At 46.4% G+C, this 21564-nt stretch overlaps 1 protein-coding gene across 1 annotated transcript in view; it reads left to right on the forward strand.

Moving 5' to 3' along the window:
- Positions 1 to 919: 919 nt before the first annotated feature.
- Positions 920 to 21564, forward strand: part of srrm3 (serine/arginine repetitive matrix 3) — a gene marked incomplete at both ends in the record, with an annotated part of 44325 nt that continues 23680 nt past the window's right edge. Inside the window, 2 exons of the mRNA XM_080013541.1 lie at positions 920 to 1236; positions 13568 to 13669. Coding sequence (XP_079869667.1) covers positions 920 to 1236; positions 13568 to 13669 — 419 coding nt within the window. The remainder of the gene's footprint in view (positions 1237 to 13567; positions 13670 to 21564) is intronic.

Consider the following 21564-nt stretch of genomic DNA (forward strand, 5'->3'; position numbering starts at 1 on the left):
TTTGTGACCACGCTGTGAAAAATGAGACCATTAGTTTGTGTTGCAGGGGAGAGGAGGAGGGAGGAGGAGGGAGGTGGAGGGAGGGGGAGGGAGGGGGTGGATGAGTTGTTTTCCTTTTTCACGGACGAAATTCCTAATATTGCACAGTTGCCGTTGAGACATCCATGTCAGCCACTTTGAACGGCCATGGGGGAAATCAAACTTCAAAATACAAAGCACATACAAACCTATAGTACAAGACTAAAGAAATGCATGAATGCAATCTGAATGAAAAGGCTTGATCTCGTAAAAACATAAACATAAATCAATGATTTATGTTCATATGTGAATCATAGTGTGTGAACTGCTTTTTTTCAGTGGGTTGTTGATTCATAGCAGCGAACGTAGCTCTGTGTGTGTGTGTGTGTGTGTGTGTGTGTGTGTGTGTGTGTGTGTGTGTGTGTGTGTGGTGTGTGTGTGTGTGTGTGTGTGTGTGTTTGTGTGTGTGGTGTGTGTGTGTGATGGTGTGTGTGTGTGTGTGTGTGTGTGTGTGTGTGTGTGTGTGTTCATGCTCGGTAAATGCGGAGCCGCAGCAGCAGCCTGTCCAAAGGCGTGGTCATCACCGAATGGGCGGCTCGGTTTTGTGTTGTGAACGTCGTGGTCAGGATCACATGGCGGAAACACATTCATCAAGTCGTTCAGTAAATCAAAATTTACTAGTAAAATCAAAAATAGGAACGTCTGGTTCACTCTTATTGTTTCACTCTTTTTCATTTTTACCTTTAATATTAAATCTACCTATCGATCAATCCATCCATCCACCCATCTTAAAATAACAACATTTTGAATGCTGAGGGTCTTGTAATGTCCTAAAAGATTTCCACCCTGTTTTAATGGAACGTTCCCGGTTGTTTCCGTGTCTCCGCAGAGCGTAGCGACCATGTACGACGAGGCGAGGGTGGCGTCCCCCGCGGACGGCGCAAACGGCGTCCCCCAGCCCGTCGTCCCAGGGGGCGGGGTGGCCGCGGGGGGCGACGGGGGACCGGCGCTGGCTCCGACCCTGCGCCCCAAACCCGAGGAGACCCTGCTAGGGAACGAAGAGGAGGAGGAGGAGGAGGAGGAGGAGGAAGAGGAAGAGGAGCCCAAAGCAGAGCCCGTCCTGGTGAAGAAGCCGCACAGGGAGATCCTGGACCACGAGCGGAAGAGGAGGGTGGAGCTGAAGTGCATGGAGCTCCAGGAGATGATGGAGGAGCAGGGGTGAGTGGCTTCCGCCAGGTCACCGAGTCGGGGGTTTGTTGCCGTGCAAGCGGTGAATGAATGCGTTTTTTTTTGTTGTTTTTTTGGTGTGGTGCAGAACGTGACATTGGCAGGTTGCCACGGGGACCCAGAGCTCAGCAGCACTCATTACATGAACGCACGGACATGACTCAGAAGGTTTTGATGTGACATTGTAGTGAAGGAGGAAGGAGGCAAACCCCGGCACAGGACCGGAACGAGGCAGCGCTCTTAATTAGCGCTCGGCAGTCCAAGTGCGGCCAACACCCCAAAGAGCTTCTTCGGTCCAAAGCGTTTCCCCCGCCACGGGCTCATCCAAACAGCGCGCTTGGAGGGATAGCGCGCTTATTTTGGGCTGTAGTTAGAAGAGGAATGGGAGTTTGAGCAGTCTTTGAGGCGGCGCGACTGATCGATCGGCTCATTCGTTCATTCATTCATTCATTCATTCATTCATTCACACGCCCTCGTCGTGTGTGAGTGCAGACCTGCCAACCGGCACGTCCTGCACCGACCACGCTGCTCCTGGTCAAAATACGCAAGGTACGAAAAGCCAGCTGAAACTAGGCAAAAAAAAAATAATATATAGAGACATATGATATATATATGATATTATTTATGAAAGAAAAGAATTATAGCTATATATATATATATATATATATATATATATAATTTTCATTGTTATTTTTTTGTTTACTGAAAACAACAATCAATACAAAACAATACCGTAGATTTATTCTGTCTTTAAACGACATCCCTGGGATTGGACCTGGTGCGACGACCTTGTGCTTTTGGTTCTGTCATCCCCTCCTCCTCATCCTCCTTTTCCCCTCCTCCTCCTCTCACTCAACATCCACTGATTCCCAGCGCACTGAGTGTTACTTTATTCTCCATTGAAACGTAACGCTGCATTGCTGAGGTAAAATGGGAAGTGGGGGAGTAATAATCAAGCACAAACATGTGACTGTAATATTATATATATATATATATATATATATATATATATATATATATATATATAAATAACACGGGTGTGGTTAGGACCCAATTGCAGCACAAAAACAGGCAGGGATATTTGGTATGTCTTTTATTTGTAGAGCGGATGGAAGACAGGCAGGACACGTCGTCGGGGACAGGCAGGTTCGATAACGGGGAGCGCAGACAGAAGACAGGCGAGGGGGGCAGGCAGGATACGTGGCCGGAGCGAGGCAGAGTCAGTAGCCGATCCGGCGAACGCTGGGGAGTCTGGTGCAAGCATCGACGACAATCTGGCAATGGGTGACTGGTGAGAGAGGCTTATATAGTGGTTAGATTGCTGGTCGGGAACAGCTGTGTGCGCGGGTGAATGGAGTTGGGCTAATGAGACAGGTAAGAAGAGGGAGGGGAAGGTAGATGAAGGCGGAGATCATGACAATATATATATATATATATATATATACAATATATATATATATGTGTGTGTGTGTGTGTGTGTGTGTGTGTGATGTTATCTCATATAAAACACATGACGCACCGATCCATCGACCGGTTTTCCACTTGATCGGCCATGATCGGTGACCGTCGGTGTCAGATATATTTTCAGATTCTGTGTCATATATCCCCACCTGATGCTGTCCTCATGTACTGTACTGGTGAAAATGCACCGATACTCAAACCTGATACGGACGTCATGTCGGTATAGTTGCGTGGTTGACGCTCAGAAAAGGGGGCGAAAAATGGAAAAATGTCAGATGTTTGGGGGTACTTCAGGTTAAGCGAAGAAAGATGAAATCAGTTATTTATCAATCACCTGACAGCATTCTAACGTTGTGCAGGATGAGTGTCTATCTGTGTCTGCCCTGGTTGTTCGTACTTGTCGTGCACTTCACCAACTCCGCTCGTGACCAAAGGTTCGACCCTTTTCTGAGATCCGGTTCTGGGCCAGTCACTTAGCGAAACGAGCCGCTCCGTTTGATTTAGTTGGTTTAACGCACGGCGGGGGAAGGAGGACTTACGGTGACCCAGAGCGAGAAGAGTCGGTCATTAATTATTGGTACTTTGTTTTGTAATGATTGCAGTTTATTTTTGAATGACAAGTACCATATGAATATAATAGAAGGTTATATTTACACATTAAAGTGAATTTGAAGTTTGAACTGGACATTTCCATGTTAGTTATATGTCGTGTCCAGCTCCATGTTGAATCATACTGAAACTTGGTGACCGTCTCATATTCTATTTTATTGGAACTCAGTGACAGTTTGATGTTTTGTTATGGTTCCATAGTGAATTATGAACAATAATAAACAGAGTCCAAATCAGCAATCTCACTATTGTGGTAACCGAAAATTGCAGCGTAGTCCGTATGCGCCGCTGTCCAATCACGTGAGCGTGATCAGCTCACATGATGTGTTTGTCATCGACGTACAGAAGATATACCCAAAGAGACCTAACGATAAGAACATTTGATTTCTCCGATCACGGATATAAACTCAAAATGATCGGACAATAATGTAAATATATATTTAATAGTCTATTTAATATCTATTCAATCTATCTAGTATAGTATTTGATGATGAGCATCAATTTGAATGAAAATCGGAATCGGTCAAAATCGGAATCTGCAGGTGAGACTTGGAATCGGAAATGGGAATCATCCAAGAAAAATGCAATGGGTGCAACATGGTCGGAAACTTTATGAGATGATGCATTTCAATAGGTATATCCTAATGAGATGAGTAAGTATATACCGTACAGTAAACTGGAGTAGGTTGAATACGATGTAATTATCCTCGCCACGAGGCGGCTACAGTGTGAGTAACTGATGGAATCATTTAGCTGCAGTAACTCCAACACCACGGAGACTCCCTCTTACACTGTTGTGGTACTCACAATATTTTCCCAAGGTTGGCAGGTCAGCAAGTGTCGAGATTTTGAAAACACATATTTTTAACAATTGCAGATAGAAAGAAGTAGTCCTATTTTATTAGTATTACATAGTAATATAATTATTACTATTATTTTTATTGTATTATATTATTTTATTTGATATGCTATGTTTACATATTTACTGTATATCAGAATCAGAATGAGTTTACACATTTATATTTACGAGGAATTTGTCGTGGCGAGGATTTGTGCGTTTTTCTACGGACAATTACAATTGAAAAAAGCTTTACGGTCTGAACATATAGAAAAATAAAAATAAAAATAAAAAAGTGAAATAAAAACAAAATTGCCAAATATACACAAATTGCAGAAAAATACAAAACAGAAATAGTCATGAATTTAAAATATTCTTCCCCATTAAAGAAATAATGCATAACATACAAAATGTGATTCTATGCACAGGATAAATTATGGGTATATAGGGTATAAATGATAAATGATTGCAATATACTTACTAAGTTATTATAGTTTTAACAGTATTATAACAGTATTATTGCATGTGTATATTAATACATATACATAGTATATATATATATATATATATATATATATATATATATATATATATATATATATATATATATATATATATATATGTAGGTATATGATCTAAAATGTTATTTACATATACGGATATAATACTGCGGTCCAGGGGTTAGTTACATTTTGGCAGCCCCTCAACACGCCCTGTATCAACAGTTCAGCTTTGCCCTGCAGTAATGGCTGTCAGAGGAGCAAGTTGCCATGGAGACCAGTTGGTCGGGACAAAGCTCCGTCTCCGTCCGTCTAATTAGCATGCCCCGTCTCCCCCCGGCGTGAGCCCGGGACGGCGTGGCGTGCGCCGTGGTCTGCGGCCGTAAAGATTTGGCTACGAGGTGACTGGAGTCGGCTCTAATCCTCCCAGCGGCCCCATCCCCCGCTGCACACACACACACACACACACACACACACACACACACACACACGCAGAATGACACAAACATATCAACACAGCCTCATGGGTAGATTCTTGAAACAAGCCGTCACCAGAAAGGACCAGAGTGTTTTGTGATACTTGACCCCTGAAATGAGCCTGGAGAGGGTTTTTTGTTTTTTTGTTTTGATAGTTTTGCAGAACAATATCTCTTCGCTTTCCGTCAACATTCGATGTGAATTATTGTGTCCTGGACAGTTATTGAACCAGAGTTTCAGGAGCAACTGAGCGGTGGATCAGTTGGATTTAGTTTTTAACCTCCTTGGTTCAAGATGTAATGTGACTTATCACTTTTTTCAGATGTCTAATCAGTTGAGTGTGATGTGTGATATAGTCTTTATGTACACTACGTAATGTATATAAACACTACATAGTGTATATACAGTATATAGTGTTTATAAACAATGTATACTGTATATATAATAGTGTATATAGTGTATATACACGGTATATACTGTGTATATACCGTGTATATAAAACAAGAGGATGCTGTTAAAATGGATGAAATTTCCACTAATCCACTATGAGCTCATCCCCACACCACGCCCACTTCTGGCTTCAGGGATGAGTTCAATCGCTGCCACTTTGGGGAACGCTGTGTCAGTGGGGAGGCGTGATCATCCGCCTGGGTCTATGGCCCCATTCCTTCACCGCTCCATCCATCTGTCTGTCCATCCATCCATCCGCCCACCAACCCACCCACCCACCCATCCATCTATCCGTCCACCCATCCATCCATCCACCCATCTGTCCATCTATCCATCCATTCGTCCACACATCCATCCATCCATCCATCCTTCCATCCATCCATCCGTCTATCCATCTGTCCACCCATCCATCCATCTATCTAGCCATTGATCCATCAATCCATCTATCCATCCATTCGTCCACACATTCATCCATCCATCCATCCATCCTTCCATCCATCCATCCGTCTATCCATCTGTCCACCCATCCATCCATCTATCCAGCCATTGATCCATCAATCCATCTATCCATCCATCCATCCATTTGTCCATCCATCCATCCAAACATCTATCCAAACATCCGCCTGTCTGTCCAACAAACCCCCCCAGCAACAGCTTGAAGCCAGGCGGGGTCCACCGGGGTGTGGGCTCTCTGCGGGGGCCGTGTCTATGTGTGTGTGTGTGTGTGTGTGTGTGTGTGTGTGTGTGTGTGTGTGTGTGTGTGTGTGTGTGTGTGTGTGTGTGTGTGTGTGTGTGTGTGGTGGGATGGGGTGGGGGGGTGGAGAGGTTGATGCCGCTGATAGCAAGCTGCTGCATGACAACAACAAAAGAAAAGAGGCACCTCTGCCATCTGTCAAGGTCCCCTCCTCCTCCTCCCTCCTCCTCCCTCCTCGTCCCCTCTTTCCTCTCCTCGCTTGCTCTGCTGGATCAGTAAACTAGTTATGCAGGGGCCGGTTAAATATCTTAAAAATAATCAAATCAGCTTTTTTACACCGTATGAAACACTGTGATCTACAATGTTGAGATGTATTACACCGGATTGTGTGGTTGTTGATGGATGAGCATTAAATTATTTTGCCCTAAAAACTCCCTGGATCATTTCACTTCATCGAATCAATGACACTCAGGTCATTTGGCCCCGCACAATATAGTAAATATTCATTGTTGGGCTACTTAGGTTATTTTTGATACAGAATGGTTCTTACATTTCGGCGGTTATCAAATTTGCGGTTGTCAGTGAGACCCAAGTCGTCCCGTGTACTCATTCGGCGGCCCGGCCTCTCCCATTTGTAATGCGCCTTTAATATGGGAGAGTTTGTTGTGTAGTGCATGTGTGCAGGATTAAGGGGTGAGACGGGGAGGGGAGAGGGAGGGGGGAGACCGGGGGAGACGGGGGGGGTTGGGCTCCATTCAAATGGCAGCTGGAATCTGTTTCCATTTGCTGTGGATTTAAGACAGCAGGCTCAGCCAACAAATCCCCCAGTCCTCCCCCAGTCCTCCCCCAGTCCTCGCCCAGTCCTGGGTGAGGGAGTAAGCCGAGGGACAGGTCAGACATCCCCCCCCCCCCCGACACTCACAGCCCATGATCTGTCGCCGACTCCAGAGCCGCGCACCGTGCAAAGCCCGTCACACGTGATGGACTCACCCCGGGAAACCAATTAGAGGCGCAGCAAATAGAGCATCCTTTTTGTTTTTTTATTTCATTTCCGTCCATCTATCGACGAGGCCTGAAGGTCAGGGGTCGGTGCATGCGAAACACCCAGCGGGGAGCCACGCCTCCGGGCGGGAAACGCTTGCAGAGTGCGTCCCCGCGCGGCGTGGAGGGTCGAGGTGGCGAGACCACGTCCTCCGTTGTCCCGACGGAACCAGCCCCTTCACTATTCGCGCGACCGGAGCGGTGTCTGCGCTCGCTGAGCTGCGGGGCTGGAGTCACGACTTCTCTTTGTAGGTGTAATGAAGGCGTCCGAGCGACTCCTGCCCCCGTCCTCTGCTCTATAATGAACCTGTTTCACAGAGCTGCTCGATGACGCCGTCACCAAGCAACTACTCATACGCTACACACACAAACAACTGCTGTATAATATATCATATATATATATAGCAAAGAATATATATATATTCTGGAGGCTGAGCCTGCTGTCTATCTATATATATATATATATATATATATATATATATATATATATATATATACTGTACATGCCTGTACCACCTTCCAAATTATTATGTAAATTGCATTTAAGTGTCATAAACATGAAATGTTTTGTTTTTCAATTAAACTCATGGATAGTATTGTGTCTCATGGCTCTTTGGATCACTGAAATCAATCTCAGACACCTGTGATCATTAGTTTGCCAGGTGAGCCCAATTAAAGGAAAACGACTTAAGAAGGACGTTCCACATTATTAAGCAGCCACAGGTTTCAAGCAATATGGGAAAAAAAAAGTATCTCTCTGCTGCTGAAAGGTGTCAAATAGTGCAATGCCTTGGACAAGTTATGAAAACATTAGATATTTCACGAAAACTTAAGCGTGATCATCGTACTGTGAAGAGATTTGTGGCTGATTCAGAGCACAGACGGGTTGGTGCAGATAAAGGCAGAATGAGGAAGGTTTCTGCCAGACAAATTCATGGGATTAAGAGAGCAGCTGCTAAAATGCCGTTACAAAGCAGCAAACAGGTATTTGAAGCCGCTGGTGCCTCTGGAGTCCTGCGAACCTCAAGGTGTAGGATCCTCCAGAGGCTTGCAGTTGTGCATAAACCTACTATTCGGCCACCCCTAAACAATGCTCACAAAAAGAAACAGTCTTGTTCATTGATGAGTGCCGTGCAACCCTGGATGGTCCAGATGGATGGAGTCAGAATCATAGGGAGAGAGCTGGTAGGCCCCTTTAGGGTCCCTGAAGGTGTGAAAATGACCTCGGCAAACTGTATAGAGTTTCTGACTGACCACTTTCTTCCATGGTACAAAAGAAGAACCGTGCCTTCCGTAGCAATATCATCTTCATGCCTGACAATGCACCATCTCATGCCGCAAAGAATACCTCTGTGTCCTTGGCTGCTATGGGAATAAAAGGAGAGAAACTCATGGTGTGGCCCCCATCCTCCCCTGACCTCAACCCTATTGAGAACCTTTGAAGCATCGTCAAGCAAAAGATCTATGAGGGTGGGAGGCAGTTTGCATCAAAACAGCAGCTCTGGGAGGCTATTCTGACATCCTGCAATGAAATTCAAGCAGAAACTCTCCAAAAACTCACAAGTTCAATGGAGGCAAGAATTGTGAAGGTGATATCAAAGAAGGGGTCATATGTTGACATGTAACTTGCCCTGTTAAGATGCTTTTGATTGAAATAGCTTTTGATTTCAGTAAATGTGACCTCCTAATGCTGCAAATTCAACAAATGACCATTTTCAGTTCTTTACAACCTATAAAATGTTTTGAAACTCTGTTGTGCATAATCATTTGGAACAGTGCATTTTGAGTTTTTTATTTTTGAAAAAAAGACTGTTATCATTGGGAGGTTTGTTCAATAACATTCGAATTATACATTTATATATAACCGTTATATATAACGGTTGATGACTTGAAAATTATACTGACTGTCATTTGCATCGACTAGGAAAATCAGAGAAAAATATCATTTGCATAACAATTTGGAACGCGGTGTTCAAAGTTCAAAGTGTACTTTTTTGTCAATCGTACCATGCAACACGTAATGACACAGAGGATCAAAATTGCGTTTCCCCATACTCCAAATGTACAAGTAATATTTGTGTATATGTATGCGATCCCCCCAAAAAATCACAATGTTTGAATGCATTTCCGCACTGAGAGTTTGGGTAATTCGGAAAACCCTTGTACTCTATTGCAAAGGCACAAAATTGGACTTAAATTCAGCTGTGAAACGCGTTAAAAAGGAGTCAACGCGTCTCGAGCAGAATTTGCCGGAATCTGCAGATGCGCCGTGTTTAGTGTCCTCGAAAGGCAGCCCGAATGAGAACTGCATTGTTCGCGGCATCAATTGATCTGCTTACTCTGTCTCCCTCTCTCTCTTCCTCCCTCTCTCTCTCCCTCCCTGTCTCCCTCTCTCTCTTCTTCCCTCTCTCTGTCTCCCTCTCCTTTTCCCTCTCTCTCCCTCCATCTCTTGTTCTCTCTCTCGCTCGCTCTCTCTCATTCTCTCTCTCTCTCTCTCTCTCTCTCTCTCTCTCTCTCACCATTTAAGCAGAAAATCGATGACTAAATAACGCGTCACTTGAAGAACCACTCCCCTTGAGGTTTCAGACATTTTATTGCAGCCATTGTTTTCATTTGGTCCAGAAATACAAATGTTTTATTGGTGTGTGTGTGTGTGTGTGTGTGTGTGTGTGTGTGTGTGTGTGTGTGTGTGTGTGTGTGCATTTTAGCCCTTCGGCCTCACTCTGATACTCCCAAAGTGAATTGGCAGTGGCAGGGCCCTGGGACCACCTGTGCGGTTGGGTGGGAAAGAACAAGCTTTAAAAATCGCAATAAACATAGCGACACACATCCACATGCAAACGCATGCACAGACACACACACACACACACACACACACGCACACACACGCGGGCAATCAATGGCCGCCAGTAGAAGGACGGTGCCCGGGCCGCGGATCGCCTCTTCATTTCCCCAGATTGTTCGTTAATTTCAGGGGAGGGAGCCGGAGCCGTCTAATTACTTCAATCAGGTTGTTTAATCGTGGTGATTTGTCACACGCGCACGCGCGCGCACACGCGCACACCCCTCCACCGTGCCGGCTTCCCCAAATCGGCAATGTAGCCTTTGTTTGAACCAAAGCCCGTTGCATTTATTGACCCTCTACACACTGCAAAAAAAAATCTGAAAAAATAAAAATAAAAAAAATCGATGTGCATATAAACATAAGAATAAACTGAATAAACAAAATGCGGTTCCATGCAGGATAAATGATTGGGATGGGTATGTAGGGTATAAATGATAAATTATTGCTATTCACGTACTAAGTTATTACAGCTTACCCAGTTTCAATACACTTTGGGAATACTGCGTTGGCAAAACGCCAATAAACGAAATGAAGGGAAAAAGCTAAATTATTTGCCAAGGAGATGAGATCATTTCACAATAACAAGATCTCTTTAAAACAAGGAAGAAAAAAAAACTTTTGGCAGAGAAATGATATTATTGCCATTTCACTTATTATCTCCCACGTGTCTCAAACCCCCCCCCCCCCCCCCCCCCCCCAAAAAAATACGATTTATTGTTCATTATCTTATTATCATCGTCTTTCTTCAGATTTATTTTTGTGCACACCCCCCCCCCCCCCCCCCACATAAATTTGAAATGTTTAAAAAAATCCATTTTCCCAGCCCGGCCCAGGCTGGCGGCAGGAGCCGGCCCTACCCCCCTCCCTCCCGCACCGCCGGCACCACCCGGCACAGGGTGCAGCCGAAACGGCGAGCTTTCGGGGCCGGATTCCGTACGCGATGAAAAAAAAACAACTGTGATGCGCGGCGATAAGCCCCGCCCCCCTCCGCGGCGCGAAAGGCTCCCATGCGGGCGAAGTCTCGGTCCGACGCTACCGCCGTCAGCCAATTTTTTTTTGTATTGAATCATATAAGCCACGTGGATAAAATAATGGCGTTATTCGCGTCAGCATTAGATTTCAAGCTCTAAAAATGTCAAAATCCAGCTCTCCCGTTCTCTCCGACATATTATGGGACGCGAAACCCAGACGGAGTTCGCCCTGTGGCCACGAGGGGTGGAGGATCTGACTGCCGGATGCGTCTACGGATTCGTCGTTTCCGGCCCACGTATAGGTTTTCTGATCTCTGCCTTAAAGAGAAATCTATAAGATGGACGACATTACCCAGAATTCCATTCGGTACTGCAAGGTTTTTTTTTGTTAGTTTTTTGTCTTTTCAACATCTGGGTTTGCAAGGTTAATAAAATGGCAAATAATGGATTTTTTAAGGAAAATAATCGGACTGGCCTAACCTTTACGGAGGGGGGCTTTCAAGGTCACAAGCTGATATTTGCCACCCCTATCTTGTCAAGGCGAGGGACGTCACAGCACGCCGCCGGCCCGGCAGCGGCTCGCGGGAAATAACATGATAAAAAAATCAAGCTTTTATGTGCACGGTTTGGGCTGCACTGCGGATACTGGCGAGGGCTCGGGAGGAGAACAGAGGACCCAGGGGGCCTCCGATCCAGGCTCCGAAGCTCCCCTGTCGTCTTGAGCCGGACCGTCTTGAGCCGGACCGTCCACGCCGCGCCGGCACCGCCCCACGAAGGGTGGACGACGAGGGAGCGAGAGAGAGAGAGAGAGAGAGGGAGAGAGGGAGAGAGAGGGAGGGAGGGAGGGAGGGGGGAGGGAGCTCCACAGCCCAGGGATTATCACGGTGTTCTGAGGAGTTTTCACCTTCCTCACCCCGTTTTACATTGCCCTTTCGGATCCTCGACGCGTGCGCCGGGCCGAGGCGTCCAAACGTGACCGTGATTCCTCCCTCCCGGCACTCTCAAACAGCCCTGTTTCCACACCTCTCTCTCTCTCTCTCTCTGTCGCTCGCCCCTTCTTCATCGCCCCCTGTGTCTTTCTGATTCTCTCCTCGTCGGTGGAGCAAACACGCCCTTTTAAAGCCCCGATGGATCAAGCCTCATACGGCATGTGGCATTAATAAGGTGCCTCAGCCTCCCTTGGTGCCCTTTCGATATTCTTGAAAAGCACTTTTACGGATCCAGATATGGTTTAATCAATAGAGGTTCGATTTATTGATTCGGTTTTATTGAATCACTTGAGGCGTTTTCAAGAGTCTGTCGGCTCCCGATAAAGGAGCTCGACTTATCTTCTGTTAGAAGATAGGATAACACATCCATGGTAGAATTGAATAACCCTTTGGAGTCACACTGATCACCGGCACGTTTTTTATTTTTTTGTTTATATTTTACGACGGATCCTCGGTACGTTTAAAACCTGTAACATATCCTATGAAGTCAGCCCTGACTGTGTGGTTTATCATGATGAATAATCTCAAATAATCTCTAACGACATTTTATTTCTCCCATTTTTGGCTGCTGGGCTATAGGGTTCCCACAGCCAGACAAAATGATACATCGGAATTCTAGAGGCTGCACAACAGCAAGGAAATGGCAAAGAAAAAAATGGACTCCGCAGTTTTTTCTTCAAGGTCTGCTTGTCGTGTGGCCCTTGGTTTTTTTCGCGTCCCGGCGAGAGGACAAACGGCCATTTGTTTTGGACTCTGTCCCAGGGCTCCTGCACGGACATCTGGCGGTCCTCAGAAATGGCCATTAGCGCGCTGCATGGCCACCCCCCGCGCGCTGCTTCAGCTCACTGGAGCGCCGGTTATTTTTATTTTTACACACTTGGTTGATCCCTCTGGAGGCAATGAGTCCTCTGCATTTGCTCAATCCTAGTGTCTGGGTATCTGGGAGCGGCAGAGGGGACCGACTCCGGACCTCAACCAAGGCCTTGCTTGGGGGCATCCCCGACGTCCAACCCTGGGGTGTGTGTTTTTAGGGGGTGGGAGTAGTAGGGACTCCACGTAGGAAGGCCCCAGTTGAATTCAAACCCAGAACCTTCATGCCGTGAGGCCGCCACGCCCTCACTCGCTGTCATGACATGAGATACGTACAGCGCGTGCTGGCATCGCGCCTTGGAAATAGTAGGAAATGTGTACAGTCAGTGGCCACCTCATCAGCTCCGCCATTCGGGGACCCCTCAGTGCCCCCGGAACAGCCGGGATTCCATAAGGTGCCGGACACCTTCCTCGGAGATTCTGCTGAACGTTGACGCGAGGCGTCGCGCAGTGGCTGCGGATTCGTTGGCCGCACATTCCTCGCATTTTTTCGCAGTGTTCCATCAAAGCCCCGCCCGTCACAAGCGTGCGCGTGCTCCGCTGCCCGCTCTAACGGCTGCTCCTGTCCCCCCCCCAGGTACACGGAGGAGGAGATCCGCCAGAAAGTGAGCACATTCCGACAGATGCTGATGGACAAAGAAGGGGTGATCACCAGGGAGGGCGCACACCAGCAGCCAATGTGAGTGAAGTCCAGATGTGTGTGTTTGTGCGTGCGTGCGTGCGTGCTTGCGTGCGTGTGTCGGCGTGTTTACATCTCATTTCTCACCCGCTCTCATCTTGTTTTATGAAAAAAAACCAAAGTATGAATAGGACATTATTCTGTTAATATGCACTCAAATAACCCATCCGACGTGCCTGCCTGTAATGAGACGATATAACGAGCAGGCTCAAGGCTTTTGTCTGTTGGGTTCGGTTTAATTAATTCCAGAATGAATCCAGGAGCTGTGTGGCAAAAATATAATACAATGCAATACACTGCCACAGAAGGAAATATCAAGCAAATTAGAAAAAAAAAATAAAAAAAATGTAAAGAGCGATGTTGAAGAGTTGTCTGTCAGCTTTATGTCTTCAGGGCTAATCCTCGGGACTCGAACTGGAAAAGCACAATAAGTTTTCATCCCATTTAATTTTTTTTTTCTCCATAAATGCCTTTTTAGCGGTCTAAACAGAGAACATTTGCCCACATTAATTTCTAAATGAATGGGAACCCATAGAATAAGGGGATATCGAAGCAGGGGTCCAATCCAGCCCGGGGGTGGGGGAGAAAATAATTAAAGAATAGTATTAATATTAGTATTATAATCATGTTTTCATTTGAATATTGAGATTCAGTTATTATGTATATGTTTGCAATCCGTTGCAGTTTAGTTGAGGTCCCTAAGATGTGGGAGTCAATTAGATTCATAAAAAGAAACAAAATTTAAAAAATGTAACCCTTTTGTCACGATTATAGCGGAGACGTGAGAGCAGGTTGAAAAAAACAATGTAGGTGTTAATGTGGGGGTGCCGCGATTCCGATTCCAAATCGAAAAATCAGAACCTCCTCGGGTGCAGAGGTTCCCAACCACCGGCTCCATTTGCCACCGGGCCATGAGAGCAGGGGCGGGATTATTCTCGGAGCGACCTGCTCCACAGCAGAGCAGCAGCAGGAAACGGAGTAATACAAATACATCTAGAGTTTTTATTTGCTCTGTTTGGAGAAAGGGTCTCTCTGATTGGAGCTGCAGAGCTGCAGGTAGTAATTTGCCTTTTACTACCAGCTTTTCCACTCTGGCACAAATAGCAAGTAAACGTTTTTCTGCACTCATTTGGTGAATAACTTAAAAGTAGTGTAATCAGTAACTAATTGTTTATTATTCTATTCTATTCGTTTCATTTCGTTTTGCTAACGCTGTTATCTGTTTCAGTGTGTTGTTTAAATATTCTCAATTTTTTTGTTATAACTTATAATTTTTAATATTCAAATAAGTTACTTATTGAGTAACTAGTGTTTTTCTTGACAAATCAAGTCTCGATAGTACTATGCCATAGCCGTCGGTGCTGAAATGTATTTTTTTTTTTTTTCAAATCAAAAATGGAATCGAATCGTGACCTTAAAATCCAAAGTCAAATGGAATCGCGGATTTGGAGAATCGTGACAGCCCTGCTTTAACGCGATCAAGGTAATCCGGCCCACAGAGAAGTTGCTTTTTGACTGATCTGGCCCACAACCCGATACAACCAATGAAATGATTTGAGAGTATTTTCCAGATCAGCAAAGAACCCCCACACACACACACACACACACACTGCGGCATACACGAAAACAGTGAGAAAGTGGGCGTGGCAGCAGCAGTGACGTGGGGGGACGCTGTCCGTCCCGTCTCCCGTCTTGTCATCCGTGCGTGCATGACGGAGTGAGTCCGGCGGCGGCGGCCATGTGACCCGCTGTCCACGGGTTAAGAGGCGCTAATGAGCACGACGCCTCCTGCCGCTGTGGCCAGACTGATGAGGGGGGTAGTGACGGGGTTTCATAGCGAGAAAAAGGCGGATCGGGGATATCCACACTGTCGGGTTGAGTTTGCCTTTTCTTTTTTTTTTTTTCTTTTTTTTTTGCGCCGCCATCCCATCTCCGGGGTGTTTCATTTTGCCGTAGCCAGTTTGAAATGGGCAGCGCCTGCTTCCGTATCTGGTAAATCCCTCCGGTTGGGGCGAATTACACAATGACTATCGGAGCGCTCCACTTTTTTTCCAGGGCGTAAATGGAACCCAATACAGTGGTGGTGGAGGGGGGTGGGGTGATTAAGTCACCTCGTTAGCATGGGCTCCTTTTGTTTCATTCAATTAGGAAACGGAGTAAATTAAATACATCTACTATAAGAAAACCCCACGCTGTTTTTATTTGCTCTGATAAGCTGCGCTCCACTTCTTTCTCCCAGGCCTTACAGTAATTGTAATATTTATGATTACAGGTGGGAAGGATATATTAATGTTTCGACTGCCCCGACCTGTTGTTTTTACCTCTTCCGGGGGGGTCCGAGCCGTAATTAGGAGAGTCAGACTCGAATCATGGTTTTGGGATAAAAAGAGGAGAATGAAAGAGGTGTGTGATCTGCTGACTTTCACAGGCCTCTCCCAACGAGCCTCTCCGGGGATGTCGTCGGTGATTAATGTGGCTCTGCTGAGGGCTGGCGTCTGGCTCCGCTCGCCGTTCATGAGCTTCTGCCAAAAGACAGAAAGCCTCCTGACAGCGCCACGCCTTTTACCAGCAACAGTGTGTTTTTTACCCGTCGTGAGGGATTAGTGAGAAACCAGGAAAAGGCACTAGTCAGTGTTGAATAAGTACTCGTACTCGATTGTTTGTGACTAGTACATTTCAAACACATACTGGTAACAAAGGGAATAGATACTCGTCAGAGGCAAATATTTAAAGTCGGAAACACGGAGCCCATAGGATTCAATGACAGAATTTTCCAAACTGTTACTAGAAACATTGCAGTAGTTACTAGTAACTGTTGGAATAGTTACTAGTATCTAATAAGTACAGGTACCTAATACATGTTGACTAGTAAAACTAAAATAGTTACTAGTAATTTTTGTAATAGTTACTAGTATCTAATAGATAATTTCAGGTACCTAATACATGTTGACTAGTAAAACTAAAATAGTTACTAGTAACTGTTTGAATAGCAACTAGTAACTAAAATATAAGTAGTAGTAACTTGAAAAGTGACTATTTGGACCTATGGATGAAACGTTAAAGCGGGTTGCCGTAGAAGGTTCCACATAAGCACAAACAGAACAGGGATCAAAACAGCGCAGATCACATGAACAGATATATTATCGCAGTTCTCGAGCAGATGTTCTGATGTACAATCTAGTATGGGTAGTTCTCCTCATATTAGACTTGGATAAAACTCTTTTTACAAAACGCAATTTTTTACTCTCTAAATTATATTTTCCCCAACGAGCTTTCAACAGGACAGCGTGGTTGGCCGTGGAGTTGAGAAAAAAATAAAATAAAAAAACATCTTTTTTCACGCTGTTTATCCGCCTGTCCCCAAGGAACACAGCGTCACTTTTGGACTGTTCTGTTTTTGTTTTGTTTTTTAAGTGTAGAAGTGGATTGCACCTAAATACATATCTAAGTACGCACGACCCAGAGCTTAATAGGCCCTTAGTCCTTAGAATTGACTAATTATCAGTCAAAAAAACATCATAAAAAAACAGCTGAAGGCAAAATACGGTACAATTTAAAAAATGGCAAAGGGAGTTATCTTGCAGAACACAAAGCTCTTTAAATCTCCCAGCATCAATATGTTGGTGCAGTTAGTGATCAACACGTGGGCCGGGGAATATTCCAAATAGAGCCTCGTTGAGCATAGCTGCTCTAATCCCCTTTTTTTTTTTTTGGTTTATAAGAAATAACTTTTCGTATTTCGCCACCTGAGGCGATACAGCTTCAGCAGCTATGAGGATTTCTACAACTTCTTCACTTACGGGCAACATTTAGTTTTTTTTTACTAAAGCGGGAAAAATAGAAAGAAACGTGTTTACAACATGGGGGCTGTGGCGAGGTCTTGAAAAAGAGAAATAACGTCCTGGAACTTCCCCTTACTTACCAAGTGCACAATTTCACCACGAGGCGAGCTTCCCCCGGAAAAACACATATAAAGGTTTGACCTCACCTTGAATAAAACAACCCTAACCAACAACGCAAGCACTTTTTCCAGGGTTTTCCCAGGGTGGTTTCACTTGGAGGCCATTCTTTTCTACGAGGCTCGTTTTTATCGACACGTTAGGCCCCTCGGCAGCAGCTTAATACTCTTTACACACTGGCAATAAACACCCAGTGGTCAGCATGGCTCTAGCAGCTCGTATTTCTGCTCCCAAACGTCCCTACATTGATTTCCAACTGAGCGGATGGAACAGAGAGAGAGAGAGAGAGAGTGAGAGAGAGAGAGAGAGAGAGAGAGAGAGAGAAGTAATGCGGCGTGGAAGAGCCCTCGGCTCTATAGGGGCTCTGCCACCTTGCGCCGTCCGATCAGAGCAGGATCAATGGGAAACACCGACCCCCTGGGGATCCCGAGTCATCCACTGCTGGAGACGGTCTTTGTTTCTGACACCAAGGAGCCCGGGACTTCACATCTAAGCACGCGCGCACTGCAAACGCTGACCGACATTACGAAAGAAGCGCCGCCGGCGGACGCGCCCCGCTGCACCGTGATGACGTGCAGCATACGAGCTGTGTTCACCGTCCCGGTGAGGAAACGAACCTGATCCACCTCAGAGAAACACCCCGCGATATTGTGGACGGATGGAGGTCAAGGTCCGTGCACTGTTTGGCCTCATTTCCGCCGTCGTTCCGAGGCCAAATTGCCGCACCGTGCCGCGCCCCTCGGCCGCTTGTTCTCGGTTACGGTTTGCGTTTCCATCAGTCGGTGGAGCTGGACTCAGCACCGATGTTCTGGAGAAAAACTACAGCGATGACAACAAACGCCGCGCATCGGCGACGACATTCGTCTGCTTCGTCCGTATGCGACAGTCGTTCCCATTTCCGTAGGTATAAGGGCCCGCGGTCTCGGCCACGCCCTCCTTCCCAACGGAGGATTTGGATTTGTGGTTACAGCTATGCAGCGAGCATCATTTCCATCACCTGCTGCCCACTGTTTGTTTGTTGACGTACCAAGGAACATGTTCTACCATCTTTTTTATTCACAGCACGACTGGTGCAAACGTGTGGAAAAAGGGGAAAACGCAGTCGAGCCCGTCCCATAATAAGTGAGCGTTTTAACAGTGGCGCCGCTGGATGCAACGTAAACACAACGTGTGATCGGATGTGACCTCTGTGCACGCGATGAGAAACCAATCGCCCAACTCTTACATCATTCGGCCTCCGCGCAGCGCGTTTTGGCCCCAGTCAGAACCGTTACTACACCGGGGCCCAAAAGTCCAGGAATAGGAACGGCTTCGCAAGCGCCCCATGCCAAAGCGTAGCGGAACCGCAAACCGTAACCGCCACCGAACCGTTCGGAGAACCGTTCGGAACCGGCCGTGGAAAAGGCGGCCCCAGAGAACTGGTGGATAGTTTGCTCTGGGAGCACATGGGCTCCACCGCGTCAGAACAGAAAGCACTGAGACCTTTCGGTTGCTTACTGAGCATGAGGGTGCCTCCCACCCACCGGATTAACCTGCACAGCGCTGACACTTTTCCAATTTCTATGTCCAGCCCAATCAACCTGCCAGTTTGGCAAAACGACGATAAAGCAGCTCCGTCTTTTACCCGCATCCTTTACCAACAAACTACCCAAAAACCTTCCGCAGCGCTTAAGTGGCAGCGCGGCGCTCCAGGCAGAGCGTTCCCTGCGGAGAGCCGCGGCTGCGGTCCATCACTGCCGAGGCTCAGGGACAGCACCTGAATTAGGAGAGCGTCTTCAGGCCGCCATTAGACGCCGGGACACTCGCTCATCCGGCACGGAGCTTGCTGATTCCCAAGTGGCAGGCGGACCGCTCCTGCTTTGCGGACTCCATCTTGAAGCCAAAAGAGGGGAAAGGAGTTGATCTGAAAGGGTTGATCCACCGCTAATGAGCCCACCCCAGGGGGCTGGAGATAGTTGGTAGTTGGTAATTGATCTTTTTTGGCAGCCCGCCTCCCCCTCGGCCTTCCGATTTTGGGCAAAAGGAACAACTGAGCGTGCTTACACAAAAGTCCTATCTTATAATTGCCAAAATAAATATATTGGGTGATTTTCCAGAGCGTCCACATTCGGCCGAGGTCTGCGTGGGAGGTCTTGTTGTGTCCACACGGTCCTGGCGCAGACCGGCGGTGTTACCGACTCTGATGACTCCGTTCACCAGTTCCACACCTCACGGTATTTTATGCGCTCGTATTGAGAGGAATGCCAACTTTTGAGAAGCTCCCCGTGGACTTCCGAAGATAACCATCCCCCGGGCAATTAGCCGAGGCACGATTTTAGATTTTTTTTCCAAAGCAAAGTAAGGCGAGGTACCTACAGTATGTTTTCCACATTGATGAAATCTCATGCCTTGAACAGCGCTGCGGGGTCGGTTTTCTTTGAGTACACTTCAAGTACTGGAGTACACCCAGCTATGAAAGGCAGAGGTCAGCGGACAGTCCAGTGTCTACGTAATTACCTGACATTTCACCCGCACTTTTATGACATACGGCGTAGCGTATTATGTATAATGCAATACAATGCAAAATTTAATCTGGTTGAATTGCTTCCAGTGTTTTCACCCTAACTCCACCCAGCCTGTACACCTCTGACCTCAGACTCTCTGCCTGAGGTCATAGTGTCAATTACTCTTGTTGATGTATTTCTTAGAGCTCTATCTTCAAATAACGTTTTCACAGTCTGATGTTCAAATACATCCGTGTGTGTGTGTGTGTGTGTGTGTGTGTGCGCGCGTGCGTGTGTGCGTTCAATTTGAGGTTATTTACGCCGCTGTGCCGCCTCCCGCTGCGCCCAGTGGAACCCGGCCAATTAAGAGCTCTGTGGGCGGCCTCTGCCTCCGGAGCCGACAGGCCCTGTGTAGTGCCCTCTCCAGCGCCACTCCACCCCCGGCGCCAGACACTCCACTCCTCCTCACTCCCACGCTCTCCCCTCCCCCGCCTCACCCCACCTCACCCCTCTGGGCTAAGCCCCCCAGGAGATGAGGAGGTAACCCCTGACTGGGAGCCCCGGTTCTGCCTGATCTCCTGGGATCCGCCGTCTTTCCCCCCCTCCTGTGTTTCACCTTTTTACGGCTCTCTCCGTGCTCGTTACCTCTCGGCCGGCTCCCCTGCGCCCTCCTCGCCCGTGATGGGCTGCTTTGGCGCCCGTCATGGGCTTTCTGAAATCTTGTAACGCCCCAGTTTCTGTGTGCGCCACACCCCAAGCCTCGAGGCTGTGGTTCCCCCGTGCGTCTAACCCTGAACAGTGCTCGCATCGGGGCAGGCGTCAGAAACCTGCGGCTCTCTAACCCCCCCAGAGGCTCCCTGGCTATGACAAAAAATACATACAGTATATAACAATATACAGTTTACATTATTTATATAAAAAAAGATACAATTATATGTAAAAAAGCAATGATTGTAAAGAAAATATATAATATATAATGTATTATTATATGTAATGATAATTTTATACAATACAACAATGATTTAATAATGGCATATTTGTTTGTTGTTATTATTATTAATTATTAATTAATATTATTATTTCCTACATTCATCAATCGTAAAAACATGTGTGCCAAATAAAATAAGAGAGTTAATGAAATTGCACCTTCTGTCGCCGTCTGTTTGTGGAAACCAAAACCAAAAGTGGAAGGCAACATCACCCTGTTGATTATTCACATCAGTCAGGCATTGTTTGGGTGATGCAACTTTTCTGCCCGCATTAAAAAGGACTGAATATTTAGTATGGCTCCATCCAAAAATCTCAAAAAATGTATTTGCCAGTGTTTTCCTTAACCATTCCGACGGCTGGATTTAGGGTGGAGGAGCAGGAGGGCGTACGTGAAGGGAGGAGGGATTAGAAAAAGGATTAAAATCTGCACTGTGTGTGTGTGTGTGTGTGTGTGTGTGTGTGT

Source organism: Zeus faber (genome assembly GCF_960531495.2).
Source record: "Zeus faber genome assembly, chromosome: 14".
NCBI lineage: Eukaryota > Metazoa > Chordata > Actinopteri > Zeiformes > Zeidae > Zeus > Zeus faber.